We start from the raw sequence: 27823 nt of genomic DNA, 5'->3' as shown, positions 1-27823 counted from the left end.
AGCAGGAGGGGCTGACCCACAGGGTGTGCTGCTCACGTCCTCTGGGCATCTTATCTCGGGCCGTACAGTGGCCTGGTTCCCACGAGACCCAGCGGCTTCCCCAGGAACCTTCTGGTTCTTCTCAGGCCCTCCGTGAGGGGTAAGGACTCCTCACTGTCCTCCTCGGAGCTGGAGGCCAGGGCGGAAGCTGCAGGCTCACTCCCCTCACAATTCCGCCGGTCGCCCTGGCACTCGCGACTGCCTGCCGACTGAAGGCTTTGGTTGTAGAAGGCAGAGGCCATGCACTCGGCTGCTGACTGGTCACAGGCGCAGAGCAGCTTCGCACACAGGTTCCACCCCACACCTGAGGGGCAAGGACAGAGGAGCAGCCTGAGCCGCCGCGGGACACTGGCCTCCTCCGGCCTAGCCTCCCCCCGTCTTGAACGTCTTGATCCTGTATGCACTGCTTCCTCTACTGGGAATACTCGTAACTTTCTCCTGGTTGACTCATACTTGTCAATCACGAAACCACTTGGCAACCCCTCCACTCCTCGCCCAGCTTAAAGTGGGTGTCTTTCCTGTGGGCTCCCATCAAATCCCACCCTGTGCTTCATTCTATCGCAGCAGAAATATATATATATATATAAAATATGTATATATTTTACAATTTGTATTTTTATTTGCTCAGTCTGGTGACCCTACTTTATTTCTTGACTGTTTCAGTTGCCTGCAGTAGGGGTGGAGCACAGAGCATCCGCGTGATCCAAAAGAATGAATGTGTTTGACGTTGCTCAGACACAGACAAGCATTCTACAAACGGTATCCTTGTCTGTGGTTTTCAAAGACGTATTGGTGTTAGTGGCTTGGTCTTGTCAGACTCTTTGTGACCCCAGGGACTGTAGCCCACCAGGCTCCTCTGTCCATGGGATTCTCCAGGCAAGAATACTGGAGTGGGTTGCCATTCACTTCTCCAGGGGATCTTCCCAACCCAGGGTTGAAACCCAGATCTCCTGCATTGCAGGTGGATTCTTTACCGTCTGAGCCACCAGGGATGCCCAAAGACTGCCTGGGTCTGTTGGGTCTGTATTGGGTCTGTTTAATTTTATTTTTTGCCTGATACTACCATGAAGTACTCATCAACCAGATCAACCAGACTTTTTTCATCACACCGACCCTGCAAATCTCCGACACAGGCCTTCCGGTCAGCCCAGACACACCTGTGCCATCTCCACAGCAGAGAGCAGAAAGAGGAGAAACGGAAGCAGAGCGGAAAGAGGCGGCGGCGGCCGGTTCCCCAGAGCCACTCCACGCTTTGGCCCCTGCCCCTCGCGAGGACCTCCCAGAGCGGCTCCAAGGGGTTCGGCTCTTACACCCCGGCCCTTGCGTCCGCTCCAGGAAACCGCGCTCACAGCTCACAGAGGGTTGGAACTGGTTCTCTGAAGCCCCCGAGGAGTTCAAGTGACACCACAGCGTTCCCGGGTTCACTGAGACCAGAGGGCTGCAGGCACCTTAAGCTGAGTAGGTGGGACCCGAGGCATGACGGCATCCCCGAGAACAGTGATCGGTCTCATCCCGTCATTCACGGCTCTAACCCCGCCCCTGCCCCTCACCGCCTACAGGAGGAAGCATACGGCTTTCAGCCTTGCGTGTCTGATCAGCCTCATGTTGCCCCATCAACAGTCCCACCGCCTCCACTTTATGTTCCCGAAAGACGGAACCTCGGAACCTCGTGTCATTCCCAGACTCGGGAGTTCCCCGAATGCCACAACTTGTCTTTCCCCTCCCCGCTCCGCTTCTTTTTTAAAAACACACACCCAGCATGGGCATCAGGGGACCTGTTAACCTCTGGAAAACCTCACCTCACCGCCCCTTCTTACTTCTGCCAACTTCTCCCATCCTGGCTGCCGCACTTCGCGGGTTCAAAGCCCCTATCCCCGTGCTCCAGTAAGACTATAGAGTCCTTTGCTTATCTCTCTTCCCGCCAGTGAGTGATTCAAGGCAGGGACCCTGTCTGTTCACAGCGTTTCTCATTCCTGGTGACGGCTTTTTGGAGAAGCACACAGGTAGGTGAGTGAATGAATGGCTGAATCCGTGACATGTAAAGCCCAGAGCTCCCGGGAGGTAAGAGGCGCACGTGGCCCTCCAAGGCCAGATGCCCAGGGAGGGAGGGGCACTCAGCCCGGGGCTTCCCCAGATAAAAAGTGAGGGTGACCCGCCCGCCCCCCCCCCACACGCGGCTCTCGAGAAATGCTACGGGACCGTTTCCTTTTAAGCTGTGAAGCCTAAGGGAACGGCACCCACTGGTGTAGCAGTCAGATGTAGACGAAGTCAGTCCTACAGCAAGCCCGGCACAATGAGGCTCCCGGCGGTCAGGCTCTTTCCGAATGGCTCCACCGCCACCCTCCAGACCCTAAATGGCCACGAAGGCACCTCTGGCTTCCACCACTGGGAGGAGTGGAGATGCAGGCCCACCCCTCCCTGCAGCCGGAGTCACTTCCCCTTTTCTGTGGGGTTCTTCAGGAGACCCCGTGGGGAAAGCGTTCTGTTTTTAGGAAGAGAGACCCACTCGCACAGTGAAGACTCGGTTCTGGGTCTGAGGAATTATGGTTTCACAGTCCCAACCCCAGTTCTATCACCTCTTCCTACCTGTGTGATCCTGGACCTCAGTTGCCTCATCTGTAAAATGGGCAGGCTCGTGGGGCTACCTCACAGGACTGGAGTGAGGATGAACTCCAGAACTCAGAAGAGCACGTGGGAAGCACTGAGTAAGTGTGGGTTGTGATGTTAGTCCCCACCTGCTCTCACAGCTCAGTGACTTTGGTCAGCTGACTTGGTCTCTTGAACTTGAGTTCCCTCCTCAGTGGAATAAGGGTACTAATATGTGCCTCAGAGTACATAAGTCACATTAGAGGTGAACAAGTGATCGTGGAAGCATCTGTCAGACGAGCTGTGGTCCCCATGCTGAGCTGAATGAAAGAACAACCCACTGTGCTGGCCCGCAGCACTTACACTTGGGGGTACCGTCCACACACAGCACCGGCGACTGAGGAAGCCTCTCGAGCAGACAGCCCCGTCTTCTCACCTGCTCCAGGCAGCAGTGATGAGACAGACAGCACCTGCAGCAAGGAAAATCGTTTACTGCCAGAGCCCCCGCTGCCCTCAGAACTCCCTCCAGGCTTAGTTCTCCCACACTCCCTATAGTAGTGACAGTAGTCAGCACCTCCTTTCCAGCGCACACAGGGCTGACTGATACACACAAGGGCCACCGTGTACGGTTGTTCAGGTTGCGGACTGTACCAGGATGCCACATCAAAGGCAGTGTCCATCACACTGGAAGCATCTTGTAATTGTAAAAAAAATGTTTTGTATTTTTATCATGACTCTGTTGACTGAAAAGATAGGCGACTTGCATATTTGTTACAATACTCTTCTAACAGAGTCTTGAGGAAAGGGTACCAGTTTTAGCAGATACAAAAGTACAACATGGGCTAACAGTGATACACTCCCTCCAACCTTTTATACAACAGAACAGTTAATCCTACATCCATAGGGTATCCCCTATGTTCCCAGCCTTAAAAGAGAACAGAGTAACTATCCTGAGTGTAAAGAACTGCATCTAAGGAAGTGGCTAACAAAGAGCAAGATCTCAGGAAACAGATGGGGATGAATCATGATCTTGCTTTTCAGACTCACCCATCTGGCCCCGTAAAGCCTCACAATCTCCTTCAGTGTCCCTCCCAGTCCAAGGAAACTTGTGATATAGTTTTCAAACCTCCCTAGGTAACTTCACCATCAGAGCGTGTGGGCAGTGTACACCATTTCACTAGGGCTCTAACTGGCTGTGAACTGGGTGAGTCTTCAGGTGCAATCAGTCTTTAAACTCAACCAGTTCTACTCTCAGAATCTCTCCCTAACTCATCTCCGGGTTGCGTCCCCCATTGTTTCCCCTGTGTCCTGACCGCATATGTTACAGTGGGTGGCGTTTTGTTGAATTGTCCATATCTCTCACTCTGCAAGCTCCAGAGGCAATCTGTTATGATCTGCTTTGTTTAAGTTTAGTCCTTTATATGTCTCTACCGCCTAGCACAGTGCCAGACACAGAGCAAAAGCACAACAAACGTAGGCTGAATGCCTATATTAATGAATGAATACATTAATCAATGCAGGAGGTCAGTGGAAGTTCTTCCAAGAGCAGTAGGTACAAAATTTGACCATTAAACTTAAAAGTTGTCAAGAAGCTCATTTCAACGTGTTCTCTTGAGAGCAAAGCAACTGAAGACCCCAATTCTACATGTTGCTGTTGTTGCTGTTTAGTTCCTAAGTGATGTCTCATTCTCTCATTCTGTGACCCCATGGACCCTGTAGCCCACCAGGCTCCTCTGTCCATGGAATTTTCGAGGCAAGAATACTGGAGTGGGTTGCCATCTCCTCCTCCAAGGGATCTTCCTGACCCAGGAATCAAACCCACATCTCCTGCATTGGTAGGTGGATTCTTTACCATTGAGCCACCTAGGAAACCCAATTCTACACGTTACTCATTGTTTCAATAGGCATATTGGGGGTTTTCTGAGGTGTCTTTGCAGATCAACCCTTTTAGAGCAGCTGGGTAGTACTCGTGTTGGAACTCTAGACTCCCATATCAAAAGATCTGATTCTGTCTGGCTCTGTCCCTTTATGGCTGAATGACCTCAAACAAGTCAGTCCTGGAGCCTCTCCTGCTCATCAGGACAAAGGGGTTGTCATGGCAACAAGCCCCGCTGAGCACGCTAATGCAACACTATGAGCCTGAAGTGATGACCAACGTACCTGTCCAGGGCGTCCCTCGGCTCGCCTTGTCCTTCCTGCCCACAGTAACAGCCATAGGATTCAAAGTCCTCAGGGCACCGGGATGTCAGACAGAAGAGCATCTCTCCAAGCTGTGACCTCACCCGTGTGTGGTCCCCGCTTCCCGGATGCAGGACACTGAATCTGTCACAGGCTGAGAAACAGGACTCTCGTTTCTGTCTCTCTCTGCCCTCCTACTCCCCTCCCCTCCTCCTCGCCCAGCAACTTGGGCTAAGCCAAGCAAAAGTCCACCTTGCAAACCCCATCATCACAAGTTCAGAGGGGGGAGGACCACAAAGCCCAGAGGGAGGCCTGAGCAGCGCCTTGCCAGTGTCTTGCCCAGGAATGAGCCCAGTCCTCCTGTGTGTGTCCCACCAGCTGTGGCTCTTTGCAGGTGCGGGGCCTTTGCTAAGGCGCCTGAGGAAGAATAGCCAAGGAGGAGCACCATCAAAACCCAAGTGTTTCATTCTTTCCAGCAAACCACGGTGCGGACGATGCCGAGCTCTTTCTTTCTGAGCCAATAAGAGCGACAAGAGCCCTCTGTCAGCGGTTCCTTTCCCGGTTCAGCCTCCAGCAGAGGATGACTAAAGGCGCTCATGCAGCAGGAGAGATGGCGCCCTCTAGTGGCACCGAGTGGGATGGTCCGCAATGCCTTAACGATGACCTAAGGGCCTTGATGAACCACCCCACTCATAAGATCTTCAGACTGGGAGAGGACAGACACCTCTCTGCTTCTGCTCACCTTTCCTAGATGTCTCCTCGGGACCGCTTTTGATGGACGGTACAGTCAACCCCAAAGATTTAATGCCAGCGGGGACGACGGTTACACCTTTCGCTGTGGCAACAATTTCTGCAGACCCTGAAAACTCACGTCTTTATGGTCCATATTCAACAAGTGATTAACTTCGAGGGAAGTTAAGGACTTTGGGAAGGTCATGTGCACATATTTAAAATGAATAACCAACAAAAACCTATTATATAGCACCTGGAACTCTGCTCAATGTTATGTGACAGCCTGGATGGGAGAAGGGTTGGGAGGAGAATGAATACATGTATATGTATGTCCCATCCCTGTTCACCTGAAACTTACAACATTGTTAATTGGCCACACCCCAATTCAAAATGTTTTTTGGTGTTAAAAAGAATAAAAAATTAAATTTAAAAAAAAGTGGTTCAAGAAGAGATTTGCAGATGGATACATGCTCAAGGCCAAATTCAGATAAAGCATCAGGAGAGAGAGTGTCCTCAGACTGGGTCTGCAGACAGCCAGAGCAGAGCCTCAGGGATCCTTGGCTGCTACAGGAGAATATCCAAATTTTCCATGTTGACATTAAAACTGTTGGGACCCAAGCTAGGACATGTGGATGACATCTTGGGGGCAAGAAACGTCACAACCTCTCAAGCCTATGTGGGTGTTACGTTTACTATCATGCGCCTGCCAAGTAAAGGCCCACCAAGATGCTCACAAGTGAAGAGAAAAAGGATGATGGAGACATTAAACTGGTTCTCAGTACAAAACCACGCAGGCAAGCGAAACTCTTCTTCGAACTCTTCAAAACCGCGTTAGCCTCTCTTCGTGCTCAGAATTAAGCACGAAGTCCCTTCCGCCGCGAGCAAGGCTGCCAGCGATGTGGTCCTGCCTCCTGGACCTCCCTTCACTCTCATGTGTCAGTCCCACCTGCCCCCTTGGCTGCAGGCAGGAAGGTCTCCAGCCCCAGGCCAGATCTCCAGCCCAGTCTGGTCCAGACCAAAGGAGCATGAGGGTGCTCTACCCCACTCGTCCGCTGACCCAGGCTCCGTCCCCAGAGCTCAGGGTAAGGCCTGGACCTCTAACCTGCAGGCCTTCCCCAGACGCACCATATTGGTTTTCTTCACACATCTGGGCTCCTGTCTCTGCTTGCTCAACGCTCTGGTCCTGATGGGTTAGAAGCAGCCCTTCAGGAACCTTATCATAACCTCAGCCTCCTAAGGTTAGCATCCTGTTCAATTCTCCAGCCCCACAAGTGGAAACCCATTAAATGGTGACTTTCTGCCACACTCCAGAGAGCTGGAAACAGACAAAGACTCTCCTTGACCAAACTTCAGTCAGGCCCCTCTGAGCCCTCCCTCGACCTTAGCCCGTGAGCACTGCAAGCTCTCTGCACTCCCCACACTAAGAGACTTAACCAAATTCTAGTATTAGTCACTCAGTCATGTCTGACTCTTTGTGACCACATGGACTGTAGCCCACCAGGCTCCTCTGTCCATGGGGACTCTCCAGACAAGAATACTGGAGTGGGTAGCCATTCCCTTCTCTGGGGAATCTTCCCAACCCAGGATCGAACCCCACTCTCCTGCATTGCAGGCAGATTATTTACCATCTAAGCCACCAGGGAAGCCCAAACAAACCCTAGCCTGGTTTCTAACACTCAAGGAAAGCCTTGTCCCTGCATGACCCAACTCTGTTCTGCCTTAAGGTCCTGTCCAAGAAAGCTCAAGGCAGTCAAGAGAATTCGTTGCTTTCCATCCACACCCACCTTGCCAAACAGGTCTCAGAAAACAGCCCCTACCCTCTCTTTGGAATTTTCCACCTTTCTGGCTCTGCAGGAGCTTCTAGTAGTTTCCTCTTCCTCCTCCCTCATCAGCCTTTAAAATGTCCCATCGCTTCTGCACAAATCGGAGTGGAGCTCAGTTTATCCTGAAGTCCACGCCTGGACAAGCAGTCCCAGGGTGAGAGAGGCCAGCCCAGCTCAGGTATTAAAAAAAAAAAAACACCACGTTTAATTTTAATCAGAGGGAACAATGGAAAATAATGAGCTACCATTTTTTTCTATTAAAAACTAGAGGTTTTTCGTTCTATTGTTTTTAAATAGTACCCACTATTGGCCACTGGATTGCGTCTGTGAGTGTAAATTGATTCAGTTTTTCTCCAGGGAAATATGGCCACATATTGAAAGCCCTGAAATGATTACATCTTTTATACAGCAATTCAACTCCTAGGTATTTACCCTGACAAATGAATCAGAAGTGCATAGGCATAAAGAAAGTGCATATCTATTATTTATAATAACACATGTTAGAAATAATTGGTTAAATAAATTATAGGATTCCACATAAGGAACTGTTGCACAGCCTGTAAAAGCCATGTTACAGAAAAATACTTCATGTCAGGTGAATATCATCTCATTGTATGAAGTGATACAACTCAGACTGTGAAACCATAGCTGCCAAGTGATCTCAGATTCATTTTATTTATGTTACGGATGTGTTTACTCTGGGTTGAGTAGAGACTGGAAGAAAACATCTTCAAATATTAAAAGTAGCTATTTGTATTCTGTGAATTTAAACAGACAACCAAGTATAGTTTTCTGTATTTTTTTCTAAATGCATCTCTTTAGCAGGTAGGTTTCTGTATCTTCCTATTAATGGATCTTTTGATTTCACTTCGTCTATTTTTTTTTTGGTAAAGGGGGTAATTTTTGTAGAGGAGGGGATTTAAAAGTAAATTGGCTTCAGTGATTTCTCTCATTTGGGGGAGCACACGATAAATGTACAGAGGATGACAACGTATGCAAAGGTGGGAGAAGCTGAGCATGCCTACCTGGAGAAGGTGTGGTCCCAGAGTCCTCCACGCCTTCCTGGTCTCCACCTGGTTCTGTCCCCAAGGGAGAAACAGGGAGTGAACGCTAACTCCAGTCTGTCCCATCTTAATGTCCCTCTGGCTCCCATCCCCTGGGCACAGGAGGCAACATGCTCCTTGCTCTGCCCCTGGTCACTTCCCAAGGGACAAATAGATAAGTAAATATTTTTAAAAAATAGAACCATGGTTGTTAATCATCACTAACAAAGTAAATAGGTTAATTATCTTGATGACATCTTGGCCCATCTATTTTTAGATAAGACTTTGTTCTCTGTGAAATCACAACTGTATAACAGAAAGAAGACAAACCTTACATTCTGAAGTCTGGGGTTAGAAACCAGTCCAGAAGTCAAGGCTAGAATGACTTAGAGTTTTTAATACCCCAGAGTCTTGGTTTCCTATATAATCTGCAGAATGGGCACAATAATATTTACTCCAGACCCTGTCAAATGGTGGTCACCAGTGTGTGTGTGTGTGTGTGTGTGTGTGTGTGCACGCGCTCGGTTGTGTCTGACTCTTTGTGACCCCATGGACTGTCGCCCACCAGTCTCCCTTCTGTCCATGGGATTTTCCAGGCAAGAATACTACTCCAGGGGATCTTCCTGACCCAGAGATCGAACCCACGTCTCCTGCACTGGCAGGGATTCTTTACCACTGAGCCACCTGGGAAGTCGGTCACCAGAACTCAGCACAAATACCGAAATGGCATTTTCTACTGGGTGCCCTCCTCTGAAGTCCCTTCTGCTTACTTTTCCTGGAGAGCGTGATCAGTTGGTCAGCTCTGGTCTCAGATGCCACTGTGAAAAGAAATCATCAAATCTCAATTACCAACCCAGCTCAGCACCTTAGCCGGGCAGAGGAGAGAAGACCCATGGCAATCTGATCAGGGACTCTGTCTGGGTATTATGGCTCCATTACTTCTCAATTCAGTGGACAAGAGGCCAGATAAGAGCCCATCTTGTATTTAGACAGAGAGACCAGAAAGTCACCACTCTGGGAGAAACAGCCATTATTTTCCCTGGTTGGAATGGCTTTGTCTGGGAAGGCAGCTTAAGAGGAAACGCAGGTCTAAAAACAAGGATGGAGGAAGCGGCAGCTTCAAATCTCAACCCTCCCACCAACTCTCGGTTTCAACGGCTTCTCTCTCCATCTCAATATACCATCTGAATATGGAGATTATGGTTATTATTTCATAGAATTGTATGGGCATTAAATGAGATTACATAGTTTCAGTCTCCCAGTATCCTGCTTGTGGTTTGACATTGTGTGTGCTTTTTTTGTAGCCACCTTAGAATTTTTGGAACAAGATGCTGGCCCAGAATCTTCCTCTGCTCTGTACCATTGAATTCTTCTGTCTTCCCAAAGAATAGGAACACTCATCCTTTTCCAGGGATTGGTAAACTATGACCTGGCCCTCAGCTCATTTTTGTCAATAAAGTTTTATTGGCACCACAACCACATCCATCCAGTTACAGACTGTCTATGGCTGCTTTCCTGTGGCAATGGTAGAGTTGAGTAGTTGTGAAAAAGATCTTCTTGCCCCCAAGTCTAAAATATTTACTATCTGGCTCTTAACCTGAAAAAAAAAAAAAAAACTGATTCCTGTGCAAAATGAAACTTAGAGAGGTTAAACCATGCTTCCCAAGTCACATAGCTGAAAAATAGGAGAGTCAGGAAGCCATCCCAAATCTGCCTGACTCCAAAACATAATTTCACCCCATAATGGGTCGGCACTCATGTGATTGATTTTTGAGCCCACATTAAGGCTTCCTCCTCAGAAGGCATTTGTGGACACTGCTGAGGTCGCGGGTGTGAAGGTGTTGAGTGTGTGTTGGTGGGCAAAGATGTGAGCACATCCACTCTCTTCCTCTACTTAGACTCCAGACTCCTTGAGGAACCTTATTTACTTTGAGTCTATCCCAGGGTCATGCCACAAGGGGAATAAGGATTCTGGTTGAAGAAAGTGGAAAATGTATGAATTGGGGGTTATTCTGTGATTGTCTGGTGGGGCCAGGAAACCCGTAGCTTATGCTCACTTTTTTTATTTATTCTTTTTGTGTTTGCTTTTGGCCATACTGTGCAGTAATGCAAGACCTTAGTTCCTCAACCGAGGATCGAACCCATGCATTGGGACCTTGGAGTCTTAAACACTGGACAGCCAAGAAAGTTCCATTATCCTCAATTTCAGAGGGACTTGGCTGCTGCCAGTCATGCTGGGCGTGGCGGCCTCTTGGGGGCTGGGTGTATGGTGGAGCTTTGGTTTGGTGTTGGTGCCCTTTCCTCTATTCTCAGAACCAGGACTCCAAGGCACAGGCTATCTGGGAGCGGTTGGGGATGACATGATCTTGGACACAGAGGATGAGCCCATGAGCCTCTGCTTCTAACCTTGCAGAAGCAGCAGCAAAAGAGAACAAGAGGCAAAACTGTAGGCAGTGGGTGTGCAATGGGATCTCCCCGCGGTGATGAGCTGCCAGATTTAGCAAATAAAAAGCCAGGAAGCCCAGTTACATTTGGATTTCCCATGAACAATAAATATCTTTTTAGTAGAAGTAGGGCTCATGCAAATTCTGGGACACATTTATATGAACACAGTATTCATTGTTGATCTGAAGTTCAAGGTCAGATGGTCGAGGGTGTGGGTCCTGTGTTTTAACTGGTAATTCTCCTGAGATGCGACTAGGGGTTGTGGGAGAAAGCTGAGCAAGTAGAAAGGAGATCTGTGGGTCAAAAGGAAGTAGGGGACCCTGGATTGTTCCTGGGGTGGTTCCACTGCAAGCCCAGGTTGAGGGAATTTTAGGTAGCCAATCTCAGCAAGTAAGCAGATGGCACCATCAAAACACGGGTATTTGGGGTCCCCACCGGTCCCCTGTGCTCACCTTCTCCCGAGATGGCCATCAGGCTGGAGTCCGTGGGCTCCACAGGAACCACTGGAGAAAGAGAGACCCCGGGAGCAATGGGTGATGAAAGCGCCAAGGATCCCCAAGGACAGGCTGGGCAAGGGAGGTGGGAGGGGTCTGCAAAGATGTTCCCAAAGGGGCTGCTCGTTCTGCCTCTCGCACCCCACCCCAGGACCTAGGGGTGCCCAGCAGGGCCCCCACTCAGGAGGGGCTCCAGTCAGTGCTGGTTCTTGTGGGGAAAGTGACACCATCAGCCACAGGCTGTTGCAACCAAAGGGTTGCAAACCCTGAAGGCTTGTGGCTATGGACCGTGGTCCCCACCCGAGAAGACTGCTGTTCACACGGGATGGCAGAGAGAAAAGGGTGCTGCACTCAGAAGGTCCATAGAGACACCACATGCACACACAACCCCCACACATGTCCACACACGCACACCTATACATGCTCATACACAAATCCACACACATATAGGCACGGACACACCCATATCCACAGCACAGACAGTCACACCAACTTCCTTTTTAGCAAACACGCCAGGACTAGTTCTGAGAAAGAGACTGCAGCCCTGGGAAAGGAAGGATGCTCGGCCAAGGTGCACCTTGAACTTCCCATCCTCTGGTACCTACGAGGTTGGGACTGAGAGATTGTGGGGAATTTGGCAGACAAGGAATGATGCGTATAAACTTAACTCTCACTGTTTTTCATAAGACACATGTTTTAGACTTAGAACCATCCCTTGCTTTGTTCAGTAGACAGTTATGAAGAGCCCACCCTGTCCTGAAAAATGACATAAAGAAAACAACCTCCTCTTCAGGGAGTCCCCACCTGGGCCCAGGTGGCTCCTTGGGCCGCAGGCTCTGGAGGGCAGACGAGGGAGGCAGCCAGTCTGTCTCCAGGAGGCCTCAGCCACCAGGAGGTCAGCCAGCTGGAAGGGCCTTGCCCTGTCTGAGCACTGAACCGTGTCCTGCTCACAGCTATAGACAGAGAGGAAGAACCTGGGGTCTTCATCCTAACCAGATTAAATTCACACCTGTCTACCTAGCAAGGGCCATTTGATGTTGGCTATGGACTGAATTTATCAGAAGGAAATGGCAACCCGCTTCAGTACTCTTGCCTGGAAAATCCCATGGACGGAGGAGCCTGGTAGGCTACAGTCCATGGAGTTGCAAAGAGTCAGACCCAACTGAACAACTTCACTTCACACTTCAATGGTGTCTCTAGCTGGGGGAAGTGGACACACCTTCAGTGCCATTGGTCACTCCAGCTCCCCAACCTAACGCTAATCCATCCACTCCCATCTGTAACCAAGTCACTGTGGTCCAAGCAAGAGTGGCTTCCCAAAGAGGCCTTACCTCTGGGCAGGACTGTCAGCAGCTCCTCCTTGCTGGTTGTCTCTGAAAAGAAAGCATATTGGAGAAGTGGGTTTGGGGATGTTAGAAGGCTCTGGACTGGGGCATCTGAAGAAACGCAGTGATGATGGTCTCTGACCAGCTCCCACCCCAGATCACCATCCCCAGCAATGACGCCAGGCCTGGGTCTTCCTACCTGGAGGCTGAACCAGACAGAAGGACGTGTCCAGAAGGTTCAGGGAAGAGTTGATACTGGACCGAGCCAAGCACTCTATGGCAGCCTTATCGCAGGTACACAGCAGGTGCTCACAGGTGTCCCTGGATTCTGTACACAGAGCAAGGACAGAGCGGATGGGAAGAGCTCACTGGGAGTCCCAAGGGGTGATGCAAATGCTCAAACCGACTCCTGACTTGCCCCCTACCACCCTGCTTCTCTTGCATTTTTCTTCAGCTCATCCACGACAGCTCCATCCCTTCCGCTATGTGGTCCAGCCTGGGAGCCAAAGGCACTTTTCTCCCATACTCACACCCCATCCACTAAGCCATCCTCCCAGCTCTGCTTTCAACCTGTATGAATCTGATCATGCAGCCCTGGGCCTTCCTGGCGGCTCAGTGGTAAAGAATACTCCTGCTAATGCAGGAGATGCAGGTTCGATTCCTGGGTTGGAACGATCCCCTGGAGAAGGGAATGGCAACCCCCACTCCACTATTCTTGCCTGGGGAATCCCATGGGCAGAGGAGCCTGGCAGGCTACATTCCCCGGGTGGCAAAGAGTCAGGTGCAACCAAGCAACTAAACAACAGCAACAATGCACCCCCACCTTCTCTCCATCCCCACCGTCTCTCCACCCCCACCGTCCTGCCTGACTTCCAGCAGAGGCTGTACTAGGCCCCCCCGCCTCCTCCCCTGTTGCTCAGCCTCTTCTCACCACTGAGGGGCCAGAACAGTCTTTAGGGCTCAGGTCAAACCACGCCTTTTTGTGTGTGTTCAGAATCCTCCATCAACATCTTCACTCAAAGTAAAAACCGCTACCTCCTGTTCCTTCTCAAACCTCACCTCCTTTCACTCCTCCCTTGTCATCCCACTTCTGACCTGCTGTTCCCCTCGTTCCTGACACACCAGGCCCCTGGAGCCCGGGTCCGCCGCGGGCCACTTCCTCCATCTGCTCTTCTCCTGAGAAGCCACAGGTGGCTTCCCCCTCCTCTCGGTCTTCATGCAACTGCCGTGCTCACAGGGAGAGTTCAGCCAACTTTCTTATTAAACCCCCTCCCCAGGCCTCTCTGTGCCTCTCCTCAGATGAATTTTCCTCCCCAGATCTTAGCACTTCCTAACATACCATACGGTTCCTTTCTGACATTGTCAGTGTCTGACAGCGAGAGGAAACCCCAGGTCGGGGCACTGTCGACATGTAGGTGATTGCCTTGCACTTGGTGGGGCGCTCAGCGCGTGTATGTTGGATGAATGAGCAAATGAGCCATGGTTCCCTGGTTCACTGTGCTCCTCACCTAGTGATTTACACCCTTCCTGATGCTCCAAACACCTGCCAGTTGGCATTACCTGGACTGAGGGGCCAGTCAAACCTGGGTTCAAACTCTGGCTTTGCCACTTGGCAGCCATGTGACTTTGGGAGAGTTATTATTTAATTTCTCTGAGCCTTTCTGTCCTTGTCTGAACACTGGTGATGACGACCCCTGTCTAACAGAGTTAGGACAACCAGAGTTGCTGTGTATACTATCCACGACATGTAACAGGCACTCAGAAAGGCTGGCTCTGATGCAGTAGCCTATCTTGCCGTGGTCCTCTTCCCTCTCTGCTTTGGCCTACTCTACTTCTTCTGCCAGGATTGTTCAGAGACATGAAGTAAAATCCCTGGAGTCACACAGCAGGTAAGGTGGAGAGCTGAGACTTGAATATACAAGGGTCTGATTCTTATAAACAAGCACCCCAGCCTTATTCATCCATCATGGCGTCTGCCTCCACTTCCACCACCACTGCCTTCTCAACAGATGCCAGTCTCCATATTGTTTGACATTTAACACTGTTTAAAAATTTTTAATGTAACACCATTCTACATGTAAGCATTACTTAATTTTTATAACAAATCTCTGAAGCAGCTTCTGTCCTCCCCCTTTTGAGGATTCGAGTTGTTAAGTAGAAGGTCAGGGTACTCCTTCCCCGAAATCACGCAATGCCTAAGTAGCAAACTGTTTGCCCTCCCCAAGCTTCCAGGGTTGGTACAAGCATAGAATTGTAAATCAAATAATCTGCTGAGCAACTGTTGTTTCAGTTCAGAAAGCACGCAGTGGGCCCTCTACTGCAGGCAAGATGCAGTTGCCACAGATCTGGCGGGGCTGTAAGTGCCCACAGCGATGCAGGCAATGGCGATGATGGGAGGGTGGGCCCTGGGAGCCCGGCCTGGAGTCTCTGAACTGCCGTTTCTCAGCCCAGTCTCCTGGGACACCTGGAGACGCTCACCACACGAGATACTCTTGCTGACGCAGTTGACATCTGTGCTAAGCTTGGTAGGGTCTTGCAGACAGTCCATCTCAGCGGCCTCCTCGTAGCACCTGCGATGCTGGAAGCAGCAGCTGCGGCAGGAAGGGTCGGAATGAGAGTGTGGGTTAGAACACGGGCAGGCAGCACACCATCGTTCAGTGTCTGCGGACGGTTCCTGGCAGTCACCCGTCTCGGTCCTCAGTGTGTGCACACACACATCATGTTTGGATTTGCATTGAGTTACCCATGCAGCAGGTGATGTCATTGCTGTCAGCATCTACATACGTGAAAACTGAGACACACGGAGCTCTGTAACTTGCCAAGGTCAAGGTTGATCACAGAGAGAGGCTGACACCAAACAACTGAGTCAAGTGGCTCTTGCAGCTCAAGCAGGAGGACAGTGGAGCCCGGCGCAAAGAAGGAAAAACACACAGGCAGCTGATGGCCTTGGGCAAGCTGCCGTTTCTGACACTACCTAACATAGAAATCTGGTAAGGTCAATAGAATGTCAATATAGACCCTACCATGTGGTAAACACTCAGTAAAACTACAGCAATTATTTCTGGGCTCTGGCGAGCAAGTTCAAGGTGGAAATAATCTGTCTCCCAGAAGTCTGGAAATTCCCACCTCCATCAACTGCACTGTGTAAAGTCACTGAAATTGGGTGGGACGCACCGTTCTGCCAGTTTCGGCCATCAACGCTTTGATCATTCACATAGTGATGAATTGCTGCTTTATTTTTTTGACTTCTAGGTCTGCTCAGTATTTTAATAACTAAAAGAAGTGGCAAGAGAGGACCTGAAAGAAAAACACGTTCCCAGAAATGGTCCTGGCACCATGCCCCGAATGGAATCAGTTTCTCCCTTTCTGAATGTCAGTGAGCTGGCTTGTGGTCCCAGGGATGGAAGACTGCCCTGTGGTCCAGAAACATCTTACACCGATGGGAATCCTTCCCTACCTTCTGGGAGTCTGTGTAGATGAAGGCACACACTCCATCTCCCTGGATTTGGGCACAAATATAGCACCAGTGGGGCTTCCCAGGCGGCACCAGTGGAAAAGAACCCACCTGCTAGTGCAGGAGACATAAGAGACGCAAGTTCAAATCCTGGGTCGGGAAGATCCCTTACAGGAGGGCGTGGCAACCCACTCCAGTGTTCTTGCCTGGAGAATCCCATGGACAGAGGAGCCTGGCGGGCTACAGTCCAAAGGGTCACAAAGAGTCGGACACGACTGAAGTGACTTAGCATGCATGCATAATACCATGAGGTGTGGACATGGTCCCCGAGTAAAGGTGAGACATGGGTTCAACTTCCTGCTTCCACACTGCTGCAGTTACCATGGCTCCAATTTCTGCTATAATATGACTACTACTTTAACTACTACTGCTACCTCTACCACTACTGTTACTCCTACCATTACTAACCCAACCCCTAAACCCTAGTAGCAGTTTTATTAGTACTGCAGCTATTGCTACTACTATTATTATTACTACAGCTCCTACAGCAACTGTTCTACTACTGTTGTTACTACTACTACTAACACCAACACCATCACAGGTGTACTAGTACTGCTTCTGTTGCTATCGCTGCTATTACTATTAATACTACTGTAGCTACAGTAGTATTAATAGTACTGTTACTACTAACATTGTTACTATTACTACTACTATCATCATTACTAACACAGCACTACTAATCTTGTTGCTGTTGTTATCAATCACTAATACCTTTGAAAACAATAAGTCAGGCAGAATTCCATCACATTAGCTTGTATTTGGTCGTGTAATCCTAAATAATAACTCTATGAGGTATGTGTTTTTATTACCTGCATTTAATAGACAAATAAACTGGAACACAAGGAAGTAAAATAATTTGCCCAAGGTCAGGTCCCTAAGGAACAGAAAATGGGAATTACTGGGTTATAGGTGTTCTGCTTAAAACTCTAACATGCGTGCAGCCTCAGTCGCTCAGTCGTGTCCGACTCTTTGTGAGCCCATGGACTGTAGCCCACCGGGCTCCTCTGTCCTTGGGGTTTTCAGGCAAGAATACTGGAATGAGTTGCCATTTCCTGCTCTAGGGCATGTTCCCAACCCAAGGATCCAACTCAAGCTTCCTGAGTCTCCTGCATTGCAGGCAGATTCTTTACCGCTGAGCCATCAGGGAAGCTCCCAAACTCTAACAGAAATCAGCACATTGTCCTAACTGACCCTCCTGCTACCAGTAGCTATTTGCCATATCCTTGCTAATGCTGAATGCTTCTAAGATTTCAAATTGTATTGCACATGCCCATATACACCTGCACACAGAAGCACGGACCAGGGAGCCTTCTGCACATGAGCTCTGCCCAAGGCTCAGCCGGGCCTCCACAAGTTCACCTTTGGTCTTGCTCACCTGTCAGACTGGTCCACAGGCAGCCCTTCCATCTCAAACCTGCAGGCACAGCCGTAGTCCTCGAAGTCCCGGGGACAGAGCCCAGCCACACACCTCATACCATTCACGAACTGGAGCAGCGCAGGGAAGTTGGTGAAGACGGCCTGTAGCCAGGTGAAGTGGGAGCCCAGGCAGTCTGGGGGAGGGGAGCAGGGTGCACCAGGAGCCAGAGTTGAGGAGGGAGCCCCCTTCTCAGGGGGATAGAAACTCCTCACCTACTAAGCACCCACTGCATACTCAGGACTTCTAGACAATTAAAGGGAGGTGGGTTTACAAGCTGCGGTCCCTGTTGGTTGCCCCCCAACAGCCATTCATCCTTCTGCCTTACCAACAAAACTGAAAAGTACTCAAGGAAGATGAGCCTCCTTCCGAAGCCCCTAGGGATGTCTAATAATTATTCTCAGCTCATCATGGTAATCTCAAGCTTCTATGATAAGGTTGGTCTAGGGCTGACCATGAAAACCATGCATGAGCCAAAAAAACTTCAGGGGTAGTCTGTTAGAAACTTTGGAGAAATACTCTTTTGCTAATAAAGCATAAAGACATAGAAGAGGGCCTTTCTGACCTACAATTTTTCTTCTTCCTTGAATGTGGTGAGGATATGCTGGGCTGGTACTGTAGCAACCACTTTGCAACCATGAGGCCCCATATCTGAAGCTGAAAAACTATTATGTCCAAGGGAGGAGTGGGGCAAGATGAAACGAGCCTGCTGGGTCTCAGATGCCTATGTTGAGTTACTGCATCAGTCCTTGTGCCTTCAGACAGCTTATGTGAGATCATTAAATGTCTTTATTATTGAAGTCCCTATTAGTTTCCTGAATGGATCCCGAATGATACAGTCATGACAATAAAGAACTATAAATCAGCCCAAGAAAAAAAAGGAGTATAGACACTAATAATCTGGGGTTACCTGTTATGTGCCAAAAATAGTTAGATGCTTTAAATAGCGCAGTAGTTAAAATTGATGGAGTGAGTAATGCTATGAAAAGCTTTCACGGTCAATGATCCCATAAATGTCTTGTTCATTCTGAAAGACAGACCCTATTCTGTCACCTCCCTTTCACAGGTAAAAAAACCAAAGGTCAGAGATATGCCTGAGGTATCCACCAGCAATGATGACTTGTCCCAGACAAAATGCTCTTGCAAACGTCATCAACTTTATGACTCTACATCTCGTGCTCACTCTCTCTGCCTGGGGGATCATTAAATACTTAATGAGATGATCCCATAGCACCATTTTAAATGCACAGGGTGATCAAAAAGAGCTTCAGTTCAGTTCAGTTGCTCAGTCATGTCCGACTCTTTGCGACTCCATGGACCGCAGCACGCCAGGCCTCCCTGTCCATCACCAACTCCCGGAGCCTACTCAAACTCATGTCCATCGAGTCGATGATGCCATCCAACCATCTCATCCTCTGTCATCCCCTTCTCCTCCTGTCTCCAATCTTTCCCAGCATCAGAATCTTTTCCAGTGAGTCAGTTCTTCCTATCAGGTGGCCAAAGAATTGGAGTTTCAGCTCTAGCATCAGTCCTTCCACTGAATATTCAGGACTGATCTCTTTTACCATGGACTGGTTGGATCTCTTGCAGTCCAAGGGACTCTCAAGGGTCTTCTCCAACACCTCAGTTCAAAAGCATCAACTCTTTAGTGCTCAGCTTTCTTTTGGGGAGATCTAAAGTTGTGAGGATCACATCGACCTTGACTGTTCACCACTCTGCTAATTTCTTCCTACCTCATTCAAACTTCCCTACCTATGTTTTGTTTCCACACAATCTAATCAGAAACATGATAAAAGGTTCTATGTTGATGGGAAAAGTCCGTCTAGGGTTTACATGTGTGTGTGTGTGTTTATAGAAACATGCATTTTCATTCAAGACCTGCACTTAGTCATTTATACATTTTAAGTGCACTTTTAAACCTAGCATAGTCTAATCTAATAGGCAATGCAGAGCCACCTTGCTTGTGTCCATCATAGTCTAATCTTGTTTTGGGTACTTTTAGTTATCAAGGCTAGGAATCATCACAGCACCCACAGCATCGTGCAATTGGTAGTCATGTAATGGATATAGAACTGATCCATGGAATGTTTCTCAAACTTTATGTGTAGTTACTGGTTGAGAAGGAAATATAAAACTACTTCGGTGTAAGAGGACCAAGCTCTGGACTCAGAGAAGACCTTGTCCCTTCTGGTTGTGTGGCTGGGCAATTCCCTCAACTCCTTTGCCTGGAAAAGAGGGATGGCATTCCCCTCCTGACCAGGCTGTGGTCAGTGAGAATGAATGAAGCACAAGGAAACCACCTCGTCCCTCAGTGACTCACTCTATGATAAAAGGTGCTACCATTCACATCAGAATCTGATCATGTTGTTCAGAGCTTGCAGGGGAGGCCGTGGGAGCTCAGAGGGCAGACCCCTGAGTCCTGTTCATTTCCTTAGATTTCCCACACACACACCCATGCCCTAACACCCAGGGGATAAAAGCAAGTTCAGATTTAACTCACCAAAAATTTCGGCCACACCTTCCACATTTTTAAACATCCCATTGAAGAAAGTCATATCTAAGTGGAAGGAAGAGATAATACATTAGAGTTGGGTTCTCCCCTTTCCTTTCCCTATCCACCCTCTTCAGGAAGAGTGAGTAAAACTCCTTCTCTAAGGATAAATTTGACCTTGGGCTAACTTTCTAGTAACACAGGTTGTCATGGAAACCTGATAAGATTAAAATTGAGCTGTGTTGTTATTGTTCAGTCGCTCAGTAATGTCTGACTCTTTGTAACCCTGTGGATTGCAGCATGCCAGGCTTCCCTGTCCTTCACTATCTCCTGGAGTTTTCTCAGATTCATGTCTGTTGAGTCAGTGATGCCATCCAACCACCTCATCCTCTGTTGTCCCCTCTCCTCCTGACTCCAATCTTTCCCAGCATCAGGGTCTTTCCAATGATGGAAAAGACTTCCAATTCCAAGTCGGCCCTTCACAACAATACTCAGTGATGAAAGAAACCCCTGGATGGTGAGGTCTGTCTGGACTGGTAGATACTATGGCTGAACTACAAACACCTGGCAGGAAGTCATCATTTTGGGTCTCCATCAATGTGATGACTTTTGAATTGGGCATCGTCCCTTCTGGGCATTTTAGAAATTATACTTAGGGCTGGTTACTAGGTATACTGACTTCTATGGAGAATGCAGCTTCGAGGTTAAAACAGGTCTGGGGCTGCTCCAGGTGAGCCCCTTGTATCTGAGCTGTTACTTAGGATCTCCTGGCTTGCCGTGTAGATCGATGCCAGGGCTTCTCCTGTTAAAGAAGAGTGGCTGGCATGGCCTGCTAGCACACTGTGCTTCCTGACTTTGATCCTTCTAAAAGCCAAGTGTGGCTTGTGAGTCTAAACGTCTACCTGAAGAAGACCTCCTCCTGGGCATTGCACTTCCCATGAGGGTTGTGCCATTGGAGAGAGGCCACGAACATGTGTCTGGACGGGACTGGTCGCTTAGCTGCATGGGTTCATGCACAAATAATTTGGTTGATTCCACTTATCTCTCTGAAAGGTCAGAAACGAACCCTTAGTTCAGGGTAAACCTCACCAGCCAGTTCACTGTGTACTCTCTTCTTCAACGATGGCTGATAAGAACCCACCTGAGAGCTCTTTACAATCCAGCACCAGGAGAACCTTCCCTTCTCCAAGGAACAGCTACAGACCCCCTTTTCTGATATCCCAAGCCCTGAAATGTGTCACCTTTTCCTTTTTGTCCTTTCAGTACAATTACTGTGTAGCCCTGATTGATTTGCCCATTTCCTTCCTTCACCTGGTGGCCCCTTCCAGCTGACCTGTGTCTTTCGATAAGAGTTTTTAGTGCTTTGTCTCAAAGGAGAGCCCGATGGTGGGTCAGACACCAGAATTAACTGTGAGGGAGACGCTTTGGAGTCTTACTCAAATCGCTGTACCATCAAATGCCATAGCACTAAGCGACTCTAGGGTATATTCAGAAGGGCTCAGTCTCTCTGCCAATATCCTAGACAGCTTGCTACCCAGCTAGGTCTCCTAAGAAAAGAGCGAAGGATCCTTACTAATATTTTCTGAGAGTCCCAAAGGCAGCTCATGTGGAAGGTGTGGGGTGTCAAGAGGGTGGCCCCCTATAAACGAGAAGAAGAACATGGTTAGTACAAACACAGGCACCCCCACATGCTGGGGAGGGCTGGGAGGCGGCAGCCAGGAGACCAATAATGATGCAGGGAAGTTGAATTTTACACCTGTTTTTCTAGCGCCTGGAGTGACCAGGGTGGCCCAGTGTTTTATACTGGTTGGTCTTAAGGGAGTAGTCTTCTGGTTTGGGATGGAGATTTTGAGACTTATCTTGAAGCTGTTGTCGCATACGAAGCATACAATTTTAACTTACATGGCGTGTTTGTTGGAGTTTCTTGAGATGAAGGATTGGTGGAAATAAAAACAAATACAGAAAAGACCCCAAAGTAGTTTATAATTGAGGACAGGCATTTTCCCCAGACTACCAGCATCAATCTCACCTGGGATACAAGCTCAGTAAAAATTATGGTCCTTGCGCCCTCACTCAGGTCTGATCCCACAGTCTTACTCCAGAGTAAATATCAGAAGTAGATATTTTTAATAAGCTCCCCAGCTGGTTTGAAAGTTGCAGGCCTAGAAACTGCACTTTGATAAATGTTGCTTGGGGAGAAGGTGATAATAGGGTGGAAGACCTCTGTTGCTGTTCAGTCACTAAGTTGTGTCCGATTCCTTGTGACCTCATGGACTGCAGCACACCAGGCTCCTCTGTCCTTCACTATCTCCCAAGTTTGCTCAGATTTATGTCTATTGAGTTGATGATGCTATCCAGCCATCTTCTCCTCTGTCGTCCCCTTCTCCCCCGCCTTCAATCTTTCCCAGCATCAGGGTCTTTTCCAATGAGTCAGTTCTTCACATCTGGTGGCCAAAGTACTGGAGCTTCAGCTTCAGCATCAGCATCAGTCCTTCCAATGAATATTCAGGGTTGATTTCCTTTAGAATTGACAGATTTGATCTCCTTGCTGTCCAAGGGACTCTCAAGAGTCTTCTCTAGCACCACAATTCAAAAGCACCAATTATTCAGTGCTCAACCTTCTTTATGGTCCAACTCTCACATCCGTACTTGACTACTGGAAAAACCATAGTTTTGACTATATGGACCATTGTTGGCAAAGTGATATCTCTGCTTTTTAATACACTGTCTAGGTTCTTCATAGCAAGGAGCTTACTTAGATGGCTTTAGGGTTTGAACATACTCTTGCGAGTCCCTTGGGCTGCTAGGAGATCAAATCAGTCAATCTAGTTTGAAGGGGCAAGGCAGCGACTGCAGGTCAAAGAGGCCATCACACTCCAAGGGAATCAGCAAAGCAAAGGACAGCAGCTGTGAACCGCAGGGGAGGGGATGCACTGTTGGGTGGAGAGGCCTTCGCTCACTGGTCCCCTTGCCCTTTGCTCTCCTTGGTGACCACCTCAACCCCCATCCCCGACATCCATGCTCAAAATGTGGATTAACCCTCAAGCTTATCACTAATGTTTGCTTTCCATCACTTACCTGGCAAGAGGATAAAAATACTAATAAGTAAATCAAATGGAATTTGGCAAGACGGCCCAGGGTTCATGTGTGTGTGTGTGCACGTTCAGTCGTGTCCCATTCTTTGCAACCCCATGGACCGTAGCCCAACTGGCTCCTCTGCCCATGGGATTTTCCAGACCAGAATACCGGAATGAGTTGCCATTTCTTTCTCCAGGGGATATTTCTGACTCAAGGATGGAACACAAGTCTCTTTGCGTCTCTTGCATGACAGGTGGATTCTTTTTATTTTTTTTTATAATTGGAGGCTAATTACTTTACAATATTGTAGTGGTTTTTGCCAAACATCGACATGAATCAGCCATGGGCACACATGTGTCCCCCATCCAGAACCTCCCTCTCACCTTCCTCCCCATCCCATCCCCCAGGGTCATCCCAGGGCACCAGCCCTGAGCACCGACAGGTGGATTCTTTACCACTAGCGCCACCTGGGAAACCCCAGTGTTCATAGTAAATATACACAAAGCCAGAAATACAGTCAAATACTATTACTTACCGCCGTGTGGGGCCATCAGCATTCCTAGGAGGAGAAGCACAATCATGGCAGCAGAGCAAAGGGAGGGACCTTGGCATCAACTGGCACAGCGTCCTGGGAGAGAAGTCAGTGGAGCATAGTGAGTATGCTTTCAGGAACCAGGACACGAGACCCCACAGGGCCTGTTTGTCCTAAAATGCAGTGCAGGAAAAGGAGCAAGGCCCGAAAGTGATCCTGTCCCAGCCTTGCAAGCGGCTTAACTAACAGTAATGAGACAGACTGGGACCATGGACTCTTTCCTGCAATGCCGCAATGCTCGCACCTGAACACACCTCTCCTCAAACAACAAAATATTAATACAAAGAAACCGTAAGAAACTAAAAATAACTGTGCATGCTCAGTTGGAGCAAATGCCGGACCCAAAAGACAGAAAAAGACCAAAAACCCCAGCTGCCAGTTTTGAAGAGCCTGGAGTATAAAAACAGTGTGTCGGGAGCAAAAACAGGATACTGGGCATACCCACTACACACACACACACACACACACACACACACCACCCAAAGGGGAGACCAAACCACCTAAGCCACCCCTTTGGCCCGACCCTTGGACATACATCTATCCTCACCCCCCGTATAAGGAGCAAATTCACTCACCCCTCCGGGAGCCAGCAAGCAAGGAAAACTGTTGCTTGTTTTTGCTCTCACCTGCTACCACAGAGCCCCCAACAAAGCCTTGCCTGAATTTCTTGTTTAGCCTCTATTCAATTTCTATTGACTGGGGAAGGCGAAGAACCCTGGTCTGTAACAGTATGACAGTAAAGAGATCACATTCCCTCTTTGAAACTCAGTTTATCCATCTGTAAAATGGAAATGTCACCGTGCACTCCTTGAGGACATAGTTCTGCTCTCATTTATTTATTCACCAAATTGATGGTCATTTGTTGTGTGCCAGGCACGTAGCAAGGATGCAGGAAAGCAAAGTGAAGCAAACACACCTTACCTGTGAGTGGTTCATGGACTTTGGGGAAAGGCAGCAATTTAACAAGCACTATAGTTTGACTTTTGTAAACTGAGTTTTGAGGAACCCATGTGTGTGTCCAGCAGTATTCTCAGCAGTATTCTTTTTTTTTTAACTTTTTAATCCATTTTTAAGTTGAAGTATAGGTAGTTTACAATATCATTTTAGTCTTGGGTGTACAGCAAAATGACTCAGTGATTTATAATAAATATATATATATATTCAGATTCTTTTCCATTATAGGGTATTATAAGATATTGAATATGGCTCCCTGCGCTGTACAGTAGGTTTTTGTTTATCTATTTTATATATAGTAGTGTATATCTGTTAATCCCAAATTCCTAATTTATCTCCTCCCACGAATCTCCTTTGGTAACCACAAGTTTGTTCTCTATGTCTGTGGGTCTATTTTGGCTTTGTAAATAAGTTCATTTATATAATCTTTTAAGATTCCACAAGTAAGTGATATCATGGGATACTTTTCAGCAGGATGGCTCTGAACCTTTGTACCAACATCACAGGATAAATCCAGCCCCAGTGGCACTGCCCTTTAGGAAACAGTGCTTTTCCTGCAGCGGCTCCATCTTTCTTCCCTGTGGCTTCTGAGTCATTTGAATGCTTCTTGGCAAAAAGTACGGGTGGGTTCAGGAAGCTGCCACATTTCAGCTCTAGCTGCCCTGTGATCTGAGCACTAAATGTACTTCAGTAGTTACTCACTGCCTATCGACCCAAGTGGGTCAACTATTATTTAACAGGGAAGGAACAATTTAAAGGCCAGAGGGATTTAGGATGATTTTAGCTCCCTGGGAATCTATCTCTCAAAGGATTGTGACTTATACATATTCTGCTTTAGAACATGTTTTGTATTTATTTATTTTAATTGGTGGCTAATTTTAAAATATCATGGTGGTATTTGCCATACATTGACATGAATCAGCCACAGGTGAACACGTGTCCCCTATCCTGAACCGCCCTCCCACCGCCCTCCCCGTCCCACCCCTCAGGGTTGTCCCAGTGCTCCGGCTTTGAGTGCCCTGTTTCATGCATCAAACTTGGACTGGTCATCTGTTTCACATATGGTAATATACAGGTTTCATTGCTATTCTCTCACATCATCCCACCCTTGCCTTCTCCCACAGAGTCCTAAAGTCTGTAGAACATGTTTTTTTAGGATAAAGTCTGAATGGTAATACAGAGTGATCACGCTACCCCAGTGGCACACACGGGGCTGCTAAATACGGTTGTGCGTATTGTGCACTGTGCCAAGGAGTTGTGTGTGCCGACGGGATAAGGAGGGGTTGAAATGCAACCAGGGCTCAACTCCCAAGCTTGCCTTCTGCAGAGCTGCATCAGCCTGGAGGAAGGGACACTTTCTGCAATTGATTCTCCCAGAGGCAAAGGCTGCCCAGTGTCCTGGTGGCCTGGCATAGGTACCTAGGGCCATGGTGGGCCACCCTACTTGTGGGCAGGCCTTGGTACTGGGGAAGGTGTCCCAGAGGAGAAGACATTTGTAGGCCAGAGGATATCTACTCTGTGAACTTGCTCCAGGACCCCCAGCACAGCCTCTGCTGGCTGTAAGATAAATGTTTGCTGAATGAATGTAGAAGGAGAGGGTGAGAGTTTTTTGAGATTCACACTCAACTGAAGCATTCTTTAATATTCTGCTGCTTATCTGTCAGACACAATTCTCTGCTTATAATCTTTTTTAACCAGTTAAGTTCTTATGGCAGGTTAACTTTCAAGGTTAGACAGATCCTCTGATTGCACTGGCTCTTCTGCTAGAAAGTGGTATGCCCTGGGAACTCTGTGGGTGGCAGCTAAAAGCATTTCTGGGACCCATAAAGTCATACCCACATGACTGAGGCTGATGGTGTTGATGTCACACTACCAGGCACTTACTGAGTCTGATTTTTAATTGTTATCATCACCCAGCAAGAGGATGCCAAAGATGTGAGCTCAGAAGAGGAGGTGGAATCATCTAGTCTGAACTTTCTTTTTACAGATGAGATCGGTGAGACTTCAAGACTGGCCATTTATGGTAAAATATGCTCCACTTCCCAGATCCAGGGCTCATTATATTAACAATATAACTCAGGAGGTGTTGTAGGGACTGAATGAGTTAATCCATGACCATGCCCGACACTTATAAGTGCCTGATGGAGAGAAATGGCCCCAAATCATCAGTAATTACAATGATGGCGTCCAGCACCAGTAAAGGCTCAAGAAATAGCTATTGCAATGAAGGTTCCAATTCCCTGTTGGAGTAGAAACCCCTGTTTGGTGAAATGCAGGAGGGGGTCCACTTAGCACTGTGGATGTTGTTTTTCTTCTCTTGTGACACTCATTTCAGGGAGATAGTCTCCTGAGTAGTCCTGACACTCAGAGAACAGGCGAGGGTGATGTTTATTGGAACTGCAGCTATATTTATTGGATTTTCAAGCATATATTTTATTAGACTGCAAATGAACAGAAATGACCTTATTACAGACATAACCATGACTCAGCTCCAAGATTTTTTTAAAGTAGGTTATGGTTGGGGCTACAGGGTGTTGGCGTTTAATGGGACAGAGTTTCCATTGGCGAAGGTGAAAATTCTGGAGATGATGGAAGTAATAATGTAAATGAACTTAAAAATGGTTTAAATGGTAAATTGTATGTTATGTATATTTTACTACAATTAAAAACAAAGTTATAAACCCCAGCACCTCATTCTTTTAAACGCTACCTTTCATCGACTGGGTCATTCTTTGTGTTGGGTCTCCATCAACACTAAGCTGCAGAGGGCAAGCTTGGGAGTTGCGCCCTGGCTGCATTTCAGCCTCTACTTGCCCCATCGGCGCACACAACACCTTTGCACAGTGCACAATGCATACAGCGGTATTTGGCAGCCCTGTGTGTGCCACTGGGGTAGCGTGACCACTCTGTATTATCATTCAAACTTAGTCCTAAGAACATGACATGCAGAACATGTGTAAGTCAACCATCCATCTCTCATTCCTTTGGAAGTCAGATTTCCAGAGAGCTAAAACAATTCCAATGCTAGAACTTTCTAGGTGGAGAACCAAGGCTCAGAGAGGCCTGGGAACTTGCCAAGGCCGCCTTTGCCAAAAGGCACCCCTGCAAGGGCACC

General features: G+C 48.2%; 1 protein-coding gene across 1 annotated transcript; it reads right to left on the bottom strand.

Annotated features, from left to right (window-relative positions):
* Nucleotides 1–50: 50 nt before the first annotated feature.
* On the bottom strand, nucleotides 51–27527 carry OC90 (otoconin 90). Its single transcript, XM_040262178.1, has 15 exons — nucleotides 27419–27527; nucleotides 23698–23721; nucleotides 21658–21723; nucleotides 20094–20150; nucleotides 17555–17729; nucleotides 15144–15256; nucleotides 12865–12993; nucleotides 12672–12713; nucleotides 11299–11349; nucleotides 9172–9219; nucleotides 8384–8437; nucleotides 5546–5662; nucleotides 4786–4957; nucleotides 2989–3095; nucleotides 51–343 (listed from the first exon to the last, which is right to left on the bottom strand). The coding sequence occupies exons 1-15, from the start codon at nucleotides 27525–27527 to the stop codon at nucleotides 51–53; spliced, it is 1557 nt and encodes a 518-aa protein (XP_040118112.1).
* Nucleotides 27528–27823: the final 296 nt, after the last annotated feature.

This window comes from Oryx dammah, unplaced genomic scaffold, assembly GCF_014754425.2.
Source record: "Oryx dammah isolate SB20612 unplaced genomic scaffold, SCBI_Odam_1.1 HiC_scaffold_19, whole genome shotgun sequence".
NCBI lineage: Eukaryota > Metazoa > Chordata > Mammalia > Artiodactyla > Bovidae > Oryx > Oryx dammah.
This window is presented reverse-complemented; position numbering and strand designations above follow the sequence as displayed.

What these genes read in the sequence shown, in the direction of transcription:
- OC90 (XM_040262178.1), bottom strand. Translation starts at nt 27,527, where the DNA reads ATGGGGCAAGTAGAGGCTGAAATGCAGCCAGGGCGCAACTCCCAAGCT. An exon ending in GGGACTCTCAGAAAATATTA is followed by an intron (nt 20,151 to 21,657) that starts GTAAGGATCCTT and finishes CCTTCCACTTAG; the next exon opens with ATATGACTTTCTTCAATGGG. An exon ending in GATGGCCATCTCGGGAGAAG is followed by an intron (nt 9,220 to 11,298) that starts GTGAGCACAGGG and finishes TTCTTTTCACAG; the next exon opens with TGGCATCTGAGACCAGAGCT.